This window comes from Eucyclogobius newberryi, unplaced genomic scaffold, assembly GCF_026437365.1.
Source record: "Eucyclogobius newberryi isolate DKJ021-1_F unplaced genomic scaffold, fEucNew1.0.hap1 SCAF_12, whole genome shotgun sequence".
In the NCBI taxonomy this organism is placed as follows: domain Eukaryota; kingdom Metazoa; phylum Chordata; class Actinopteri; order Gobiiformes; family Gobiidae; genus Eucyclogobius; species Eucyclogobius newberryi.
In genome coordinates, this window is record NW_027315746.1 from 8698096 (window position 1) to 8720893 (window position 22798).

The 22798-nt window shown below is 39.6% G+C and overlaps 1 protein-coding gene across 1 annotated transcript in view; it reads right to left on the minus strand.

The window, feature by feature from the left end:
- LOC140356026 (collagen alpha-1(XI) chain-like) overlaps positions 1–22798 on the minus strand; it is a 196153-nt gene that overhangs the window by 12934 nt on the left and 160421 nt on the right. Inside the window, exons 46-55 of the mRNA XM_072440716.1 lie at positions 21459–21566; positions 16803–16856; positions 15654–15707; positions 15487–15540; positions 13793–13846; positions 11957–12064; positions 9069–9122; positions 8325–8378; positions 8017–8070; positions 2035–2088 (exon numbers count right to left, since the gene is read on the minus strand). Coding sequence (XP_072296817.1) covers positions 2035–2088; positions 8017–8070; positions 8325–8378; positions 9069–9122; positions 11957–12064; positions 13793–13846; positions 15487–15540; positions 15654–15707; positions 16803–16856; positions 21459–21566 — 648 coding nt within the window. The remainder of the gene's footprint in view (positions 1–2034; positions 2089–8016; positions 8071–8324; positions 8379–9068; positions 9123–11956; positions 12065–13792; positions 13847–15486; positions 15541–15653; positions 15708–16802; positions 16857–21458; positions 21567–22798) is intronic.

Genomic DNA, 22798 nt, shown 5'->3' on the forward strand with positions numbered 1-22798 from the left:
GATTTCCACATGCAAAAAGTCAGGATTGACAGGTGACATTTACTGCTGTTGTACTTCTGCAGGTTTTTCAAATAAGGTTCCTTAGTAGGTTCCTAGGTGTTTATAAGCCGTTAATAAGCACTTATAAGGCATTTAAAAGCATTTACCACATAGTTATTTAATTAAATGAGTTTAGTAAGCGTTGTATTGATGCTCTGACAGACATATGTTGTGTACGTTTATGACTTATTAACATTTATAGGGTATTATAAGCTTCGGCCAAATGCTAATAAATGTGCTATAAGTGCATAAACAAAATTACAAGTGCTTATTAATGAGCCTTATTTTAAAGCGTTACCAAAATGCAGTTACAAAAAGATGAAAAAAGAATAACAAATACATGAAATATACTGCATTGATCAATAGTTTTTGGTCATTGAACGTCTCGAAAACGCGCCTTCCAAATGCAAAAAGTCAGGATTAACACGTGACACATTCACTGCTGTTGTACTTATAGTTTCTGCAGGTTTTTCAAATAAGGTTTCTTAGTGAAGAGTTTATAAGCCGTTAATAAGCAGAGTTTATTGGTTAATAAGCACTTATAACGCATTTACAAGCATTGATCACTCGGTTATTTAATTAAATGAGTTTAGTACGTGTTGTATTGATGCTCTGACAGACATTTGTTGTGTACGTTTAAGACTTATTAACATTTATATGGTATCATAAGCCACGTGGAAATGCTAATAAATGCATGAACAAATTACTAGTGCTTATTAATGAGCCTTATTTTAAAACGTTACCAAAATGTAGATACAAAAAGATAAAGTAAAGTAACAAATGCACTATTGGCTTGTTTCACATTCATGCGGATTAACAAATCGCACAAATTGGATCATAGTTAGCGAAACCTGAGAAAATTCATGCAGCTTAAAACTAAAAGGACAAAACAGACAAAGACGGTTGCGATGTCGTGGCTGAAGCAGGACATCTCACTTGTGCTGAGTGACGGGGACCGCACACTTTTGTTGCCGCCGGATGAGACGGATTACATTGTTCTGACAAGCAATTAGAGACGAGAGGACGGGCCGTGTCCGATACTTCAAATCTAATCCTTTACCTCCGTCTAACGAGAAAACGCCTTTACCGTACGCGTGGCGAGTGACACTGCACACCGCACGCATAAAGTGTGAAGATAAGCTTCAGGTTCGAACAAAGAATGAGAAATGTCGACGGGCAAACTGTGAGTAAACAAGTTAAATGTAATATGCAATTCTATGCAAAAAGCTCAGTATTTATCTTTGTAAATGGTAATAACTTAACCTTAAACCTAATAGCACAGACTAAAAGTGGTCACCAAGCATAATAAATGAAGAAACTTGCTGTAAATGATTAAATGATTGGTGAATTTGCTCATATTACCATGAGAAATTAGCTTGAAATTAAGGTTTTGAGACTGAATTACGGTGTGATCGCTCAGTAGATCCTCAGATTTTGTTTTTGAAGGAGTCACATCGGTTTCATCTCACCTTTGTTTGTGTTTAAGTATGAGTTTTGGACACTTCTGCGCTGCTGCGAATATACAAAACACTGAGCGCAAACAGAGTTTTGTCGTATCGTTCGAAATAATCCACTGATATTTAAGCTTGTTACGATAAGAACATTTTGAAGAAAGTGAAAACGATAAGATTGGACACGGACACAATACATGTAAAGCAGGATAATCCCAGTAAACCCTTTCTTAAATGTAGAAATGGTTCAAAACTGGAGCTGAATTAAATAAATAGCCAAATGAAACACTTACTTAGTATTTAATTAGAATTTATAATGAGTTTGGAGTTACTTTTTTGACATTTTACAGCTCAAATCTAATATTTTTACAACAAAAATACCAAAAATGTCTGTGTTAGAGCATCCTGAAAATACTGGCGCAGTATTAGGCTGGTTTCACGCGGGTGGCATAGGGTCAGCTGGTTATTCATGGTTTGATTTGAGCTCGTCGACGGCCTCTGGGATTGCCTTACCCGGATGCCGTCCCCCCTCCACAGATCTTACCTTTGCTCCCTTCTCTCCTTGTCTTCCCTCCGGACCGGACTTTCCTGCAGGACCCTGTCAGGAACAGAGAGAACACACCACGTTAGCATCTTCACAGAGGACAGAAACACAGCAGGTCAGGGTGATTTAAACATGTAGATTATGTACAGAAGTATGTCGTGAATGAGTGCAAAATGACTACTAGTAGTAGTAGTGGGAGTAGGAGTAGGAGTAGGAGAAGAAGTAGTAGGAGAAAGAGGCATCAAACACACATCAGAACATAAACACGATTATGCAGTCTAAACAGAGACTGTATAAGAGTTGTGTCGAGTCAGAAGCTGCTGGAACTAAACCGTCAACTAAGATACGAAAAAGGACAGTTCATGGTTCATGGGGGTCCGGCACAGTACTAGAGCAGCCGGCTGGTACACAGTACACAGTACTAGAGCAGCCGGCTGGTACACAGTACACAGTACTAAAGCAGCCGGCTGGTACACAGTACACAGTACTAGAGCAGCCGGCTGGTACACAGTACACAGTACTAGAGCAGCCGGCTGGTACACAGTACACAGTACTAGAGCAGCCGGCTGGTACAGAGTACACATACACAGTACACAAACCATGTCCACCACGGTACCAAACAGTGTTATTGAATACATATTTCACCAATAAACCTCGTGTGCCAGCAGCTCGTGTCCTACATTTGGCACTAAAAGCCTCGCCCGGCTCCAAAGCGCCTCTGGTCAGACTCTCGTGAGCCGATCGTCATTGACCATCGTAGACGGTCAGACCGAGCAGTCAAAGGCCACGCGTCTCAAGCGGAGGTCACACGTGCCGCCGCAGCTCGTGCAAAAGGCATCGAGTGACATCGAGCGGCTGGTTTTATAAAAACATATCTGATTTCAAAGTGCATTAACTACACATCATTGTCGTGGCTCAGTCGCAAAATAAAACTGGAAGTAGAAAATATGAAGTAATATGAGTCATTTGAATTTGCTGACAGGATGCAGGTTATGATCGGCTGTTGCATACCAGAGAAGTAATTGGAAATTCATTAAAAAAATATATTTAGAAGTAGAAAAAAAATTATAATAAATGCATATAAATAAAATATATATATATAATAATTTTTTGCATTGAAGCTAAAAATGTTTTGTCAGTGGCTGTAAAAATATATGTTTGAAATGTGTTCATCCACCATTCTGACGTCTGCAAAAATGAAAATAATATCATAATAACTAATTAAAAAGAAATATAAACAAACTGTTTATATAAATGTTAATAAATAAATAAGAATAATGTATTCGTCTTGATTGATTTAAAAAAAAAATCATATTCCAGGAAAAGAAAATAGACAATGGAACAATGGAGAAAACATCATTGTTATCAAAATGAGAAAAACATAACTTATTCTAGTGGAAGAGTTTTTGTGGATGTAAATAATTAGTCATATTTACTTGAGTTTTGCATTTGTTGGTCAAATATAGGTCGAAATATCTAAGGCCATTCACAATACAATAAGTACATCCCTAATAAGTCAACAAAATGCATGATTTCCTTGCGTCGAATAAGAAACTGTTTATGAATTACTCACATTTTCAGCTGCACAGATTCAGCCTTAAAGCCGTAGTCAGTGGTATTTAAGTGTATAACTCTGCAATTTGTAATAATTAACACGGCACGCCTCCTTGAATCGTTTTGCATATTACCAAGAAGGTCGTTACCATACAATATGTCGCTGTGTTGGGAGACTGTAAACCATAAAGCCCCAGATGTGTTTGGCTTTACGGCGGCGCAAACGCAGGGACTCATTCTTTTTGTCGCTCTCGTCACCAGAATATGAGAAAGCGCTTACGGTCCGCTGTGTTTTTTAATGTATGAATTCAAGGCCGGACGTGAAAGCGCGGCGGCGAGGCGTTTTTATCTGGGGAATGAGACGACACGAGATCACTTTCACGTAACACGATTATCATTTCAAACTGGAAAATCTGCATGTTTGTGGCACCGCGTCAAGAGAGAAAAACAGTGTTTGATGAGCGATCGAGAGGGTCGAGAGAGTCGTGATGACAGATTAAAAGAAATGGCACGGAAATAATGGAAGAATTGGTGATTATGGTAAATGTGAAGCGTGAGTTAAAAGCAGTGGTTTCAAAAGGAGGAAAGATGAGGAAGTTTATGTTTAAAAAGCCGTTTTTAAGATAAGATAAGATAAGATAAGATAATCCTTTATTGTCCCACATGGGGAAATTTCATTGGTGCAACGCAGGTAGATACAGAGGTAGATACAGAAGAACAGATCACTTATAGGAAGTCTGAAAAAACACTTTCAGTAGAAGATCTCCTATAAATAAATAAAAACTCCCATAGACAAATAAATACATAAATACCATTGCATGTGATCCCGACAGTAATTGCACATGAATATGTGTCACGACAGCACATGAATTGCACATGAATTTCACAGTAATTGCACATACGACAGAATTGCACATCAGTATTAGGTTAGGTCAGTATTGCGACGGGATAACGTGACGATCTCCGGGTAAGACGACTGTTCTCTGCAGTTTCATGAGTTCCTCCTTTGTGGAAACGCGGTACGGGGGGCGGGGCCGGGGGGCGGTACGCGGGGCGGGGCCGGAGCCGGGGGACTCAGAGCCAAAACACATCGCAACGACACGACGAAAACACTCAATCCAGCCGAACAAAGTCAAAACAAGTTAATTTAAAGCGATTCCAGTGCGTGTCCCGATCGTTCGTGAAGTTCCTCTTTCATATAAACGTGTATATAAACGTGTACCGACGACACGCCGTACTTTAGCGCGGCCGGAGGGCGCGGGGGAGGGGCTGGTGGGCTCGCTCGGAGCTAGCTCACGTCACAACAACACAACGAACGCAACGAAAAACTCTCAAATCCAGCCGAAAAAAGTCAAAAACAGTTGAATTAAAAAACTATTCCAGCGCGTGTCCCTATCGTACAATAAAATAGAAAAAATATACTAACTATATTTACAAAATATAGGAGATAAAGCACAATAAGTGTGAGAAAGAAGAGAGAGCGTTTACACCGGGCTGCCAGCTGTACCAGCGCCTTATGACGTACTAAAGGTACTAAAGGTGAAGCAACGACTCTGTAGGTTTATACCAGTCGTTTTACTACATTATATTTTACTTGTGGCACTACAGGGTGAGCAGGCAAACTACATTTAACACTTAAACAATTTGGAAATGTGTAATTGGTAACTTTTTGTATTAAGTGTAATTTGTAACTTTTTTATCAATTATGATTTTAACTTTTTTTTTATTAAATAACATTTTTTTAAATTTAATTTTAATTTGTAACTTTTTTATTAAATCTGTAACTTTTTATATTAAGTATAATTTGTAAATTTTTCTATTAAGTATCTAATCATCACTGTTCACTTTTTGCACTATTTCAATTTATTATTTTGTACATTTTGTCTACATATTTTTATTTTATTAGTAGTTTATTAGTTAATTTATGCATGTTTTATCTGATCATACTTTGTGAATTTTGCTCCTTTTTCTGATTCTGATTCTAATGTCAATCTGTGAATTTAATTGAATAGATTAAAAATTACATTTGGATCGTCTTGATTAGTAAAACATCGTCTGAATCGCTGCCTGTGACGTTTATGGAGGTAGTGCTTTGCATGTAATACTCTACTGTCTCTGTCGTGCTCTACATCTGTCTTTTAAACTATATCTTCATACTTTATACTGCCTGACCAAAAAAGAAAACAAAAAGCACCGCCAACCTGGATTCAATTTAAGTAAAATAGCTGCAAGCCTTCTGTTCTGTCTGATCGTCTTTCATCTGCAACACGCTATTTAAACCCAACGCATTCACATTTCTGAAACGACCGCGTGGAAAGACGAATCCCGCGGTCATGGGGTCAAATCATCAAGAGAAAACATCTAAAGAGAAGCAGAAGCGTATCCACTTCAGCTCTGAACCTTCGGGATGAGCTGGAGCAAACTAACTACCGTAATACGAGCGCGTGACCTTTTTTCCTGCGTATTTTCTTGAAGTATTTATGGTAAACGTAGTAATCTCGAGAAGACATGTCATGTGCATAATCAGCAGAGGAACAGCTCCTTTTATTGCTACTTTGAACATGTTTGCATCTACTTTCTTCAGATAATACGAACGCTTACAACATAGAAGACACCGTTACATCAAATATATGACATTTGAGTTTGAATGAACATATTTTACAGCTACAATAAGTATAATCCAAATGAAAAAAGGAATACTATGGTTCAATAGGTGTTCTTCGAGGATGAATAGTGTAACGTTAAGATGACCAAGACTTGCCTTTTCATATGGTCATCGAAGCAGAAAAGTCAATAATCTAAATGCCATTCTGATTTGACCAATGTAATGTAATATAATGGATAATGTGGACGGAGCGGCGTGGACAAGTGGACAAATATAACTATTACATCTAATAAACCCAGTGTGATCCTGGCGGGACAGAAAAGGCTTTCAGAGCGCTAAGTGACAGCATAATTGAGCCGCGGCCTTTTTAACGGTCAAACGGTCAATACGGGGCGAGCGTGTCCACGGGAGGCGCTGCTCTGAACTCACGTTACCCGGACGCTAAATGGACGGGAATAATACGCTCTTCTGTTCTGACGGCGTTGCTAAAGTGTGGTGGAAATGAGCGAGACGGTTCGCTGCGTCTGCTAATCACCGAATACATTTGCACGGACAGAAGAAATCCCATAATCTACTAGTTACATCTGGTTTTTGGTGTGTGTTTTCATGCACAAGAGAAATATGATCGTCCAAAATACTGTTAGTTTGTGGATTGTGTGTCGTATTTGGAAGACAAAGTACAATATTTTCCGAATTATATAATTATCGCACCTTTTTACATAGTTTTGGCAGAAGCGACTTATATGTGATATTATTCGTTATTTTCACACTGACCACCACAAGAGGGCGCTCTAGGCTCTAAGCGACGCAGAAGAAGAATCTGCACTTCCTCTTCCTCTGGAGTTTGTGGAGTTGCTTAGAAGTGACACAGAGGAAGAAGAATTCAATGGATTTAGTGATTTGGGGTAAAACTGATGCTTTGGTAAACTTGTTAGCATGTTCTTTATGCTATAGTTATCTGAATAACTGTTCATATGTTACGTTAACATACCAGACACTTACCACAGTTCTGTCTGTGCCTCATGTAGCTGAAGGTGTTAGCGTTAGCATACCTCATGTAGCTGAAGGTGTTAGCGTTAGCATACGTACACCTATTCACCATGTTCTCTCATCTGTTATTATTTTAAACTGCATTTCAAGTTTAAATGTCTGTCCTTGGTCTTGGATTTCATCAAATACATTTCCCCAAACATGCGACTTATACTCCAGTGAATTTCAATCTAATGTTCTCTTTCCTTTTTGACTTTGTTCATGAATGTTTTCTTGTTGTTGTTCATGAATTCAGAGGATGAGAGAACCCAGATTCTCTTTTACTTACATAAACATGAATATGTATTTGTGACTGCTCCAGACTGTTTATAGGGTTTGTTCATCAAAAAGAACATCTTCAGAACATTTTTCTTTCAAATTTGTGAATGCCAAAAACCTTCAAAAGAAGACCTTTGTTGCACGTTTGTCTGTAAGAACGCTTCATGAATGAGGCCCATTGTGTGTGTTCAAAAAAAGAAAATGACTATTACTGGCATTTTTGAGCATTTGTTCAAAAATAGGAAGACATTTTTAATTCAAAGCCATTTTGGCATGTTTCGCTAAGTGGTTGGGATTTGGGGCCTGGTTTTGATGGTATGAATTCAAAAGTAGAGTTGTTTAAATTAGAAATAACATAAGAAAATCTAGTCGAGTCTAAAAGTACGAGTACAATGACTGATATGTTCAATAGAAAGACAGAAATATGACATCCTTGTGCTAAACACGTCAAACCATAATGAACATGTGGTGTGAAAATGGTCTGCGCTCGGCTCTGAAAATAAAGTGCCTCTCACCCGTTTGCCAGGGGGTCCCGGTACTCCAGCTTCTCCTGATGGACCAGGAGGACCCTAAAAAACAGCACAAAAAGCCACTTAAACCCATTTCAATCAAATGTGCAGCGGAGTAATCAGCACAATTACACATGTTGAAACGTTGTATTAACAAAGTGGATGCTGCGCTCGAACACAGTGTCAGAACTGGGAATATTTGTGGAAACAAAACTAAACTACACCAAACCTTGTCTACATCACGAATAAATGCAGCATTAGTCAAAAGGATTAATACACACTTGACACATACATAATATAAAATGTAAACTTACAGGCTGACCAGCATCTCCATCATCTCCCTTGTCACCACCCAAACCGTCCAGACCCTGAAAAACCACAACAAAATATGAAATTGTACAAATGATAGAAACATGGAAACATGGTTTTTTCAACCAACATGTTAGTTATATAAGCTGTAGTTATAATACAAGGTTATATTTGCTCTCATGACATCAAAAACATCTCAAATGTAAGTCTAATGTATTATTTTGATGGTATTAAGGATCATTCATGAGTTTCAAGTGGTGAAAAACATAACAAGGACAGCTGAAATGATCTTATTATATTGACTACTGATAATGATGTCCTTCTCTAAAAATACCTCTCACAGATGTATGCTCTGCACTTATGTTTTCTACACATGGCAAATAACATCCAGAGTCTCTTTACAACTCTCTTTTCCTCCAACAGTTGCCATAAAAAAACATGACAGTTCATTAATTAAAATGAATGAATTAACTGTCATGAATTGTCACAGAACATAAAAAATATTATTTGGTTTTATATAATTATATTTGGATTCTATTGCAATATTCATGAGCCCGTTTGGTTATCTTCCATAGTCGACCGTCTAATCAGATATAATAACAGCGATGTAACATAAAGAGGTATGAACACATATATGCAAATGAGCGTGCCATATAATCGTTCTAATCAAGTCAATACAAATACACAAAGATGCAAATGTCACGTCTCACAGCTGGAGTTTATGAAGGACGAGAGAGTGCAGCACTTACAGCAACGCCGGGCTCACCGGGGGGACCGGGGTCTCCGGGGAATCCAACTGGGCCCTGGGGGAAGAGAGAGAGAGAGAGAGACAGAGAGAGAGAGAGAGAGAGAGAGAGAGAGAGACAGAGAGAGAGAGAGAGAGAGAGAGACAGAGAGAGAGAGAGAGAGAGAGAGACAGAGAGAGAGAGAGAGACAGAGAGAGAGAGAGAGAGACAGAGAGAGAGACAGAGAGAGAGAGAGAGACAGTGAGAGAGAGACAGAGAGAGAGAGACAGAGAGGGAGAGTTAGAGAGAGAGACAGTGAGAGAGAGAGAGAGAGAGACAGTGAGAGAGAGGGAGAGGGAGAGATGGAGGGAGAGAAAGAGAGAGAGTTAGAGAGAGAGACAGTGAGAGAGAGACAGAGAGAGAGAGACAGAGAGGGAGAGTTAGAGAGAGACAGTGAGAGAGAGACAGAGAGAGAGCGACAGAGAGGGAGAGACAGAGAGAGAGACAGAGAGAGAGGGAGAGACAGAGAGAGAGAGACAGAGAGAGAGAGAGTTAGAGAGAGAGACAGTGAGAGAGAGACAGAGAGAGAGAGCGACAGAGAGGGAGAGACAGAGAGAGAGACAGAGAGAGAGAGAGAGAGAGGGAGAGACAGAGAGAGAGGAGAGACAGAGAGAGAGAGAGTTAGAGAGAGACAGAGAGTTAGAGAGAGAGACAGTGAGAGAGAGACAGAGAGAGAGAGACAGAGAGAGAGAGAGACAGGGACAGAGAGAGAGAGACAGAGAGAGAGAGAGAGAGTTAGAGAGAGAGACAGGGACAGAGAGAGGGAGAGACAGAGAGAGAGAGAGAGGGAGAGAGAGAGTTAGAGAAGAGAGACAGGGACAGAGAGAGAGAGAGACAGAGAGAGACAGGGACAGGGACATAGAGAGAGCGTTAGAGAGAGAGAGACAGAGCGAGAGAGAGACAGAGAGAGAGGGAGAGATAGGGACAGGGACAGAGAGAGAGAGAGCGAGAGAGACAGAGAGAGAGAGAGAGATGGAGAGACAGAGAGAGAGGGAGAGAGAGTTAGAGAGAGAGACAGAGAGAGAGAGAGAGAGAGATAGGGAGAGAGAGTTAGAGAGAGGGACAGCAGAGAGAGAGAGAGATGGAGAGACAGAGAGAGAGAGAGAGATGGAGAGACAGAGAGAGAGGGAGAGAGAGTTAGAGAGAGAGACAGAGAGAGAGAGAGAGAGAGACAGAGAGAGAGAGAGAGAGGGAGAGAGAGTTAGAGAGAGAGACAGAGAGAGAGAGAGAGAGAGACAGAGAGAGAGAGAGATAGGGAGAGAGAGTTAGAGAGAGGGACAGCAGAGAGAGAGACGAGCAGGAAAAGAGAGAGGGATCACGAAAGAAAGACAGAGAAAAGAGAGCAGAGGGAGAGAGAGACAAGAACGAGAAATAGAGAGAGAGGAGAGAGAGAGTGAGAAACAGAGAAAGAGAGAGAGAGAGTCAAAAAATTAAGCAAGACAAGTAAATCTGTCTCTGTCTTTCAGATTGACATGTCCCAAATATGTGCACATTTTTACGTATCATATATTATACATATTTATACGAGGAAACATCACATGTTGAAATGTAATATTTTTCTTAAACCTAGTAAGTAAACTGCAGATAAAGTTTAAAATTGACACCCTCCAAAGTAAGTTTTCTGCCCTATTCGCCTCATTGTCTCATCCCTTAAATAAAACACTAGAGGAGTAGTTTGTGCCATGTCAGACTGTAGTTTGTGCCATGTCAGACTGTAGTTTGTGCCATGTCAGACTGTAGTTTGTGCCATGTCAGACTGTAGTTTGTGCCATGTCAGACTGTAGTTTGTGCCATGTCAGACTGTAGTTTGTGCCATGTCAGACTGTAGTTTGTGCCATGTCAGACTGTAGTTTGTGCCATGTCAGACTGTAGTTTGTGCCATGTCAGACTGTAGTTTGTGCCATGTCAGACTGTAGTTTGTGCCATGTCAGACTGTAGTTTGTGCCATGTCAGACTGTAGTTTGTGCCATGTCAGACTGTAGTTTGTGCCATGTCAGACTGTATTTTGTGCCATGTCAGACTGTAGTTTGTGCCATGTCAGACTGTAGTTTGTGCCATGTCAGACTGTAGTTTGTGCCATGTCAGACTGTAGTTTGTGCCATGTCAGACTGTAGTTTGTGCCATGTCAGACTGTAGTTTGTGCCATGTCAGACTGTAGTTTGTGCCATGTAAGACTGAAGTTTGTGCCATGTCAGACTGTAGTTTGTGCCATGTCAGACTGTAGTTTGTGCCATGTCAGACTGTAGTTTGTGCCATGTCAGACTGTAGTTTGTGCCATGTCAGACTGTAGTTTGTGCCATGTCAGACTGTAGTTTGTGCCATGTCAGACTGTAGTTTGTGCCATGTCAGACTGTAGTTTGTGCCATGTCAGACTGTAGTTTGTTCCATGTCAGACTGTAGTTTGTGCCATGTCAGACTGTAGTTTGTGCCATGTCAGACTGTAGTTTGTGCCATGTCAGACTGTAGTTTGTGCCATGTCAGACTGTAGTTTGTGCCATGTCAGACTGAAGTTTGTGCCATGTCAGACTGTAGTTTGTGCCATGTCAGACTGTAGTTTGTGCCATGTCAGACTGTAGTTTGTGCCATGTCAGACTGTAGTTTGTGCCATGTCAGACTGTAGTTTGTGCCATGTCAGACTGTAGTTTATGCCATGTCAGACTGAAGTTTGTGCCATGTCAGACTGTAGTTTGTGCCATGTCAGACTGTAGTTTGTGCCATGTCAGACTGTTGTTTGTGCCATGTCAGACTGTAGTTTGTGCCATGTCAGACTGTAGTTTGTGCCATGTCAGACTGTAGTTTGTGCCATGTCAGTCTGTAGTTTGTGCCATGTCAGACTGTAGTGTTGTACTCACAGGGTTTCCTTTGGGGCCATCGTCTCCACCGGGTCCTCGTCCTCCGGCGGGTCCAGCGGCTCCAGGGGGTCCGGTCTCTCCTTTCTCTCCAAGCTCTCCTTTAAGGCCCTGAGACACCAACACATTTACAGCTTTGACCATGTCACTTACTGGGAGTTTTAGTTCATTTGAGCATCCTTAATTTAATTTTAATTTAAATTTAATTGTATTTTAATTTAATGATTATTTTTTAGTTTAATTTAATTAATACATTTTATTTTTATTATTTTCATTTTTAAAAATCTATTAATATATGTATTTTAATTATTTATTATTTATGTATTATTTATGTATTTATTATTTTATTTATTTTATTTATTTATTATGAAATAATAATAAAAAATAATAATAATAATAATGAATACGCGATATGGTAATAATGACCACAAGGCTCATCATTTAATTTAAAGTCTGTTCCTGAAAATGTATAAACCGTTATATAAAGTCATTAAAACACTTTTACACGTTTAAAATATATCATTTTTAAACTTGAAAATGTGTGTAACAGTTGTGTTTCTGTTGAGCCTTTAATCTCTGGCAATTCCAAAGCTCTTTGTCAAACTGTCTTTGGGAAAAAGGTAATGGGAAATCGACTTGCAGAAGCTTCATTGTGGAACATAATGACGTCTTAACGATCAGATAATTCAAATCCCCCGACGAAACTCGAGGCGCAGACGGAGCAGCGTGTACAGCGTGTTCCTGTTTACGCTCTTTACGCTCTTTACGCTCTTTACGCTCTTCACGCTCTTTACGCTATTTACGCTCTTTACGCTCTTTACGCTCTTTACGCTCTTTACGCTCTTCACGCTCTTCACGCTCTTTACGCTCTTTACGCTCTTCACGCTCTTTACGCTCTTTACGCTCTTTACGCTCTTTACGCTCTTCACGCTCTTCACGCTCTTCACGCTCTTCACGCTCTTCACGCTCTTCACGCTCTTTACGCTCTTTACGCTCTTTACGCTCTTTACGCTCTTCACGCTCTTCACGCTCTTTACGCTCTTCACGCTCTTTACGCTCTTTACGCTCTTTACGCTCTTTACGCTCTTTACGCTCTTTACGCTCTTTACGCTCTTTACGCTCTTCACGCTCTTCACGCTCTTTACGCTCTTTACGCTCTTTACGCTCTTTACGCTCTTTACGCTCTTTACGCTCTTTACGCTCTTTACGCTCTTTACGCTCTTTACGCTCTTCACGCTCTTTACGCTCTTCACGCTCTTTACGCTCTTTACGCTCTTTACAATCTTTACACTGTTTACATTGTTTACACTGTTTACGCTCTTTACACTCTTTACGCTCTTTACGCTGTTTACGCTCTTTACGCTCTTTACGCTCTTTACGCTCTTTACGCTCTTCACGCTCTTTACGCTCTTTACGCTCTTTACGCTCTTTACGCTCTTTACGCTCTTCACGCTCTTCACGCTCTTTACGCTCTTTACGCTCTTTACGCTCTTTACATTGTTTACGCTCTTTACGCTCTTTACGCTCTTTACGCTCTTTACGCTCTTTACGCTCTTTACGCTCTTTACGCTCTTTACGCTCTTTACGCTCTTTACGCTCTTTACGCTCTTTACGCTCTTTACGCTCTTCACGCTCTTTACGCTCTTTACGCTCTTTACGCTCTTTACGCTCTTTACGCTCTTTACGCTCTTTACGCTCTTTACGCTCTTTACGCTCTTCACGCTCTTTACGCTCTTTACGCTCTTTACGCTCTTTACGCTCTTTACGCTCTTTACGCTCTTTACGCTCTTTACACTCTTTACACTCTTTACACTCTTTACAAAATGAACCTGTACTCACTCCAGTACCGGGCTCTCCGGGGGAACCAGGGTTGCCGGACTCGCCCGTCTCTCCCTGCGGAGTCACAGCGGACAGATGAATATTGAAGCTCGAGGACGTGCAGTTTACAGCTGAAGACACTGTGGTCGTCAGGGTCTGGTCGTCAGGGTCTGGTCGTCAGGGTCTGGTCGTCAGGGTCTGGTCGTCAGGGTCTGGTCGTCAGGATCTGGTCGTCAGGGTCTGGTCGTCAGGGTCATTCAGCAGCCGTCTCAGAAATGGATTCTCAGACAACAGAACGCTGGCGATTCATTGAAAATCCCAAACACTTCAAACACTTTACAGTCAAAGGTTGATAATTACAGAGACGTGTTATGTTTAATGGGCCATTTTTGCACTTTTAACCATGTTATAATTGTGCTTGAGGCTTGAGTGCTCTTAAAAGTTCTGTTTTTGCTTCTTTCTCTGCACTTTCACTTTTAAGATGATAAAAAACAAGTTTAAACATGTAATATAGCCATTTTCAACAATGAAAACATGATGGAAATTAAAATCTGCTGGTTTCTATTACCAAGCCGTTTCCAATTTCGATTTACCATGAACAAAATGTTAAATAATGAACTACATATGTTATATTTGAAAACTAAATACCTGGGATAAAAGGTTTAATACAAGGAGAATAGACTAGATGCTAAATTAGCGCTCAGAGAAGACAAGCTTTGTTCCTGCTTATGGGGACGGAACAAGCCCCGTTTTTCTTTTGCAATTGATCTCCCAGTGTTTTGTTGTTGACAATATGGTTTTGTTCATTTAAATTACAGCGAGCAGCCGTTATAATTAGCAAACGTGAACTGGAAATAACGTTTGGTGAGTCGCAGTCGTCTCTGTAGTGGTTTTCTAGGCTGGCGATACAGTAAAGTACACAGATGAACAGTATGTCAAACCAGCTTGTGTATTATTCATGTTTGGTGCTAATTTTTAAGAACATGCATTTACAAGCACACATGGTCTATAGCAGGGAAATATGACTACAGAGTACAACCAGAACTAAACCAGGATTAGGTCTAAATTAGCTCTAAACTAGGTCTAAACTGGGGCTAAACTAGGTCTAAACTAGGGCTAAACTAGCTCTAAACTAGATCTAAACTGGGGCTAAACTAGGTCTAAACTAGGGCTAAACTAGGGCTAAACTAGGTCTAAAGTGTGGCTAAACTAGAACTAAACTAGGTCTAAACTAGGGCTAAACTAGCTCTAAACTAGATCTAAACTGGGGCTAAACTAGGTCTAAACTAGGGCTAAACTAGGGCTAAACTAGGTCTAAAGTGTGGCTAAACTAGAACTAAACTAGGTCTAAACTAGGGCTAAACTAGGACTAAAGTGGGGCTAAACTATGACTAAACTAGGGCTGAACTTGGTCTAAAACAGGTAAAAATGGGACGTGACACTAGAAACATGCATTTCTATAAGGACTAACACAAAGAAAGAAAGAAATGTGGATTAAATGTAGTTAAATTCAGAAAGACCACCACAGTTGTAGAAACTCTGCTCAGTAGATTACATATATATATATATATATATATATATATATATATATATATATATATATATATATATATATATATATATATATATATATATACATATTATATACTTTAACATGTGCTGGTACATCCCTCTAAAGCTCTTTCACAAAAGTGTTGGACAAAAGTTTAATTTACCTTTTCTCCAACAGCTCCGGGTGAGCCGACACCACCAGGAGGGCCTTGAGCTCCCTGCGAGGGAAACAGAGTTCATGAGCGCTGACTGTATGAGAATATGAATGGATTTGTTGATTTGTTGAAGTCTGGATGTGAAATGTAGAATACAAATTGATGCTGAGACTTACGGTGGATCCGCTGGGACCCTGAGGGCCTCTGGGGCCAGGAGGACCAGCTCGACCCTGCACAAACACAAAGACCACTCAAAACAACACCACAACACACCTTATCTGTTTATTTTATGAAGACTATTCATAACAAGTGTTCTTTCCATCAGTTTAACCCGCGCACAGAGGTTAATGGATATTTGTTTCACAGTTACAAATAATGACGGACAATTTATTCTCATGAACTAAAAGTAATCCTCAAATTAGTAGTTTGTTAAAGCGCTGTCACGACAACAAACTTGAAATAACAATGTTAATATAAAATTATCTCTTTTTTTTAGACTGGACTGACATTTTCTTAATACATACAGTAATAATACTTTCTTTAAGGGCTGGGAATCACTGGGTCTCTCTCTGGGTCACAGTGAAAAAGTTAAATGTTTCGCTTTAACAAGTTTCCTTTCTTTAAACAATAAGCAACATTGTAGTGCGGTCGCAAAATAATTCGGGACATTACAACAAAAATGACTCACGGCGATATATCGATACACAATATCGATACTGTATCACCAAATATAGTATCACGATATATCGATGTTCAGATATTTGGCACACCCCTGCTTCCTTTATTATACCGTGTCATCTTAGACTGCATCGTTCTAAAACTGTTTAAAGAAGGAAAACATTTGGTCCATTTTTTTATACTATTTATACTATTATTACTATACTATTAAACAACTTAATTTTTACTTTATTTTTTAAAATGTATAAGTGACAGTGCACAAAAAACATCAACCTACAGAAAAGATGCTTGTGCCATGTCGATAATCGTCATTATTCAGGTCACAATATAATCGTAAGAACCAAAAAATAATAATCGTGACAATTTCAGAAGCAAATTTAACTATTTTTTGTTCAATATAAAACCACATATTTTTTTAATCTGGCTGTTTTTGTCACATTTCACTCACTTTGTTTTTCAAAAAGTAAAATCCAGACACAAACGTGAGGAACAGTCGCTTTATCGACCACGAAAATGAAGGAAAATGAAAGATTTTACAGTCGTTTGGTCACAGTCTCAACACAAACATTTTATTAAACGAAACATACGACTAAAAGAATATAAAAAAACACTGGATACTAAGCCACTCCCACTTCCCTCGCACTCACCATCGTTCCCACGTCTCCGTTCTCTCCCTTCTCGCCAGGGGGGCCCGGCAAACCCTGGGAACACAAACAGGAACGTTACTAACGAACAGAGGCCGCCATGGACACAAACGTGAGAAAATATGAGCATAAATACATCTCTCCTTCTCATTAAAACCTCTTACGGGTGCTGTTTGCTGCAAAGTAAGCCCGGGCGCACATTAATAACACCGACGGCCTTAAAAGTAAACACGCAATTAGTCAAAAAGGACACCTATTGTAATTAAAGGCTATGGGAGGCCTGAGCATAATCAGCCCGGTTAAATTACACAGCGCGGGCGCCATCCATCTACGTCCCGGCCGCGCCAAAGTGAGAACAACGGTGATAGGGCGTTACGCTGATTGGAGATTCAATCATGCCCGACGCAGCGCCGCCGCCGCCGCCGCCGCCGCCGCCGCCGCCGCCGACAACAAAAAAGTATTTGGATGCGACTTTGCCTGAGCGTAAACCGGTGCGACGCCCGCATTTGTCAAAGGACGGGCGTCGGGACGGCGCGGGTGATTTAACGCGGCGCGGCGACGGCACGGAAAGCTAATTTGTATTATGATGAGGGTTTTAGGCGGCGTAATAAAGTGTGCATCGAGAACGGGGAATAAACGCAGGTATTTGACAGATGGGGATTAGAGGTGATGAATGAATGAGGCGTTGTTTTGTAAAGTTATGGAGAGGAACGTGATTCAGATGGTGCAATAATAACAAACTATGGAATGGCATCGTTTTTCAACATTTAAACTGTAAATTAGCCTGGTCGGGGCTAGTGTTTGGTTCTTTTTTACTTTTTGTTGTGTAATATTATGACAGTAAACAATATTGTAAATGTCAAAATCTTACACAAACAATCTTGTGGAATTTTTTTTTTTATCCTTTATACATTTTTGAGAAAGCGCCATTTTTTTCTAAAATTTTATAAACTAATAAACTAAATATGGAATAAAATGACCTGAGTGTATAACAAAAATAAATAAATAATATTAAAAATAATACAAGCAGACATGAACTAAACAACAAACAGAATCATAGCATAATTTAATTAAAACAAAAGTACTGTTTAGATCAAAGTCTAATTCATTTTTCCATTTCCAAATTGAGTCCGAAAATATATCTTTTCCCATTTTGCCCATTTCAAATACAGATTCATTTGATGGCTTGAATACCCGTTGGCAGATGTTTGGTTGCAAATGGTTGTATACATCTGCTGTGATTTTGAAAATGACTAAATAACATTTAATTTATGAACGCTGCATCTGATTTTTACAGTCTTAAATATGTGGAAAAAACAGAAACAATATTCATTTTAAACAGTTTGAAGCAGTCGAAACTTATTCCTCACTTTGTTAACTCAATCCAAGCAGGACTTAATAGTCATAGTCCATTTTCACACCTCTGCTAATAACAGATAAAACCACATTTTAATTAGATGAAGACAGCACACAGCACTCTCATTTTGACCTTGAGAGCAGTATCATGATGAATACTATATGGACTTAATAAGCATTTATGCAATATTTTATATTTGATATATTGCACATAATTATTTAATTTGTTTTATTGTTCCAGGCCTAGGCATTTTATTTAATGAAGATAAGTTTGTCATCTTAAGTTTTGGAGCAGGACCACACCCCTTTCACACACCTTCCTGCAGCTACACTATTTAAGCATCCAGGTCACACACATTAGCAATCGTGACTTCGTGCCCCTCCCTCTGACTCTCTTCTAATTATAATTATAATTTATCTCTTAAACGGGGGTCTCGAGGCCCGGGAGCCAACAGCCCTCATCAGCAGAAGCCCCAAAACTGCATCCATTTCTTTACATTCGCGTTTTTCATGTTTCTCGTGTGTCAATAAACAGAACTATTGGATGGATTGAAGTCGCACTCGATTTGACTCAGTTCCCAATATTGAAAACCGTGCATCTTCGTTGTGCGTTATCGAGCTGAAGAAGGGCCAAGAAAACAGACAGACTTTGGGATATCTTTAGTCAATTATGCCCAAGTGAGGAAGGACGAAGCCGCTGGTCAATAGGCCCAGATAACGTTGTTATTAAGCGCAATTGACTTTTAATTGGGCCTAATGCACTCCATCTCCAGTCTTTTAATTACGTTTAGCTGAGCCGCCCTTCAATACATGGCGTAGTCCGTGCGCGTTCAGCTTCGCCAGCGCAATTATCTGTAGCGTTTGTGATTTCTGACGACGGGGACAGAATCTGAAGAACGTCCCTCGAGCTATTATGGGATTGTGGTACAAGAATCCCGCCGAGTTAATTGATATTGAAGATTGAAAGGTTCAAATTTGGCAACAGACACACACGGAAATCAATACTAACACTAAATTGATTGACAAAACAAAACTGTATTGAAGTAAATTCTCCTTACAAGGCATTGTATTACCGTATTTTCAGGATTATAAGTCTTACATAGTTATGGTCGGGGTGCGACTTATACTCAGGAGTGACTTATTGTGATATTATTTGTTATTTTCACACTGGAAACCGCATTTCACAAGAGGGCGCTCTAGGCTCTAAGCGACGCAGAAGAAGAATCTGCACTTCCTCTTCCTCTGGAGTTTGTGGAGTTGTTTAGAAGTGACACAGAGGAAGAAGAATTCAATGGATTTAGTGATTTGGGGTAAAACTGATGCTTTGGTAAACTTGTTAGCATGTTCTTTATGCTATAGTTATCTGAATAACTGTTCATATGTTACGTTAACATACCAGACACTTACCACAGTTCTGTCTGTGCCTCATGTAGCTGAAGGTGTTAGCATTAGCATACGTCATGTAGCTGAAGGTGTTAGTGTTAGCATATGTACACCTATTCACCATGTTCTCTCATCTGTTATTATTTTAAATTGCATTTCAAGATGATGCGACTTATCCTCCAGTGCGACTTATATACGTGTTTTTCTTCTCTATTATGCATTTTTTGGCTGGTGCGACTTATACTGCGGAGTGATTTATACTCCGGAAAATACGGTAGATAGAAAATGGTATTGTATCCTGGAAAACTGTGTCTGAATTATTAATACAGCCGAAGCCACAAATATCCAAAATGTGCCACAATTTGCTCATAACTTTAAGAACGGAGTGTATTTATGCGGAGGAAGGCCTATTCAAAATTCATGTTATGGGCCTCGGTCGTCACGGCAGCAGCTCGTTTTGGGCGTAGGTCTCTGCAGGGATGAAGCTTTCCGCATAATAATACTAATAATAAAACGCCGGTACGAAAACGCGAGCCCGGATGACTTTATAAACTATACAAAATGTAAAAATGTGATATGTTTTTTGGGGCGCGGTGGAGTCCTCGAGGGGAGAGTACCATTTACCCCCGAGCGGTACAAAGTGCAGTTGAGAGCCGCGGCTGCATTAATAAATCATGTGTTTTGATGCGATGTAAATGTCGGTGCGGAGGAGCTGCTCCCGGACTCCGCACCTGAAGCTTCAAAAGAACAAGGAGGATAAGTAAATAACACGGGCGCCGGGGGAAGGGTCTGAGTCTGGTTTTATGGCCAAGTTTGTCGCACGCATTTCGAACTCATTCACATTCATGCCGCCGAGGAATAAGCTCCACGTTTCATACTTATTTCTGTAACGCAATCATGGTAAATGTGGTTAATAAGCTGCGCTGCCATGCTATCAAGATCGTTCTAAAACTGTTTACGCTCTTTTTTTCTCTTTACCTACTCATTTTCTCATATTTATGTGACTCAAATGATTATTTACCGTATTTTCCGGACTATAAGTTGCACCTTTTATCACAGTTTTGGGCGGGGTGCGACTTATACTTATATTTATACTTATATACTTATACTCCGGAGCGATTTATATGTGATATTATTTGTTATTTTCACCACATTTCATACTCCAGTGCAACTTATATATGTTTTTTTCTTCTCAATTAGGCATTTTTTGGCTGGTGCGACTTATACTCCAGTGCGACTTATATGTGATATTGTTTTGTTATTTTCACACTTGCAAACTTATTTCATACTCCAGTGCGACTTATATGTGTGTTTTCTTCTCTAATATGCATTTTTTGGCAGGTGCAACTTATAGTCCGGAAAATACGGTAGTCTTGTTTTATATTCAGTTTCTTTTTTACAGTTTTAGCGTCTGGATGTTGCCGTTTTTAACAACCCAATCAGCACATTTTTTTAAGCACGTCATCATAAAACTTTATTTCAGACACTTTCAAGGTCCGTAAAATGACACCACAAAACAGAAGACTGAACTTAATCGTGAGTAAAGTTGTTTTAAACGACGTGGAACAAGAAAGAATGTCCAAAAAGATCAAGAAAATCAATATCTGCAATAAGCTGATCAATAAAAAATAAAGATCAATCTGATGATCTCGCGCTTTAAATTCATTGTGGTGTTACTTTTTCATATTTCTTAGTTGACATTTAATTTAACCTTTTGGCAGGATGTGATATGCCAAAAAAAGAAGAAAAAAAAGAGAATAATTATCTTTTTTCTCTCATATTTGTCGATCAAAACCTTTGGTTCGATATAATTTAGTCACGGTAAATAAAATGGCTTTCTCGTTGCCATTTAACAACTGTATTTGTACTATTTCCCGTCACAATATTCACAAATACAACAGTACTATGTCGTGCACTTACTTGCAGTCCGATGGGTCCGGGCAGTCCGGGGAATCCTCTTGGTCCTTCGTCTCCTTTCTGTCCAAACATCCCCTGCTGTCCCCGGGGCCCCGCCTCGCCGTCGCTGCCCTGTTGGAGGTCGCAGGTATTACAGTTCAAATATGTTCAGTGGGAAAAAAACAATTAACCCTAAGCCTTAAAATAACGACGGCCGCGGAGCGCACGTGTGGACTCCGTGGTCGTCGTTGTGTGATGGGGGTTTCCGTCCTAATCCCGGTCAAGGTCGCGGAGGAGGCTCGATACAACCAGCAGGGGGCAGAACACAGCTGGGGTCGGGCAGTTTAGAAGTACTTTTCAAGGTTGAGGTTGTATTTCTTTGCCAACTTTCTTTCTTTTACAGCTTTGGGTGATGTGACTGATGCAGGAATCTCAACGTTTTTATTTCTGCGCGTGATGTTTTGGCGCTGGAAGCACGACACGACCTTACACTTCTTTAACTGGTCTACATTTCTGTTGTCTAAATTGATTTTGAATATGTCTATGGTATGAACACATCTCGAAAAGAGAATGGAGAAAGAGAATGGAGGTAAAGCACGAGGAGAAGATGCTTTGCCCAGGAGGAAATGTTGAATAAATACCATTATTGTTCGGATCAGTTTGTAATTAAACGCTGCAACAGTAAATTGCATTGTTGTTGTCTTCACTTGGGTAAAAAGAACCTCTGGAAAAACGACATTTTCTATCTCAAGAGGGACTGTACTGGTTTAATAAAAGTAAGCAAACAAACAAACACAAAATGTTGTTTCACTGTACCATCTGTAAATTGTCAGTATTAAATCTGTTTTCAGCTCTCCTTTCATACATCTAAAAAAATCCTGTTAGATGTTATGTATGACAGGTTTGTACTATTTTCTAACTTTCACTTTTATTTTGTGTATTTGTACCTGTTGTACATATACATTATAGTTTTAAGCAGGTATTTGTGGAGAAAACTTTGAAAAAGCTGTAGTTGATGCATAATTTACACAAAGAAACTACTTTTTGACTCTCTACACATTAAATCAACAATATAAAGTCTCATATATTTTTAATTGTCGAATAAAAATAATGGGCACATTAGATGAGTTTTTGCCCAGTGTTTGCTGGGTAACTGCCTAGTGTGATGTCATCAATTACAAACAGGAAGTGAAATTATAAACCTAAAAAATTTGCTATTCTGTCATAACATTTATCAAATTTAGCCAAATTCCAAATACAGATACATCTTAACTGCATTTTAGTTCAATCTGTGTCAAACCTGTCAGAGTCACTTTAATCCACTGTTTATTTGTTTGTATTCATATTGGATTGTGACGTTTCTC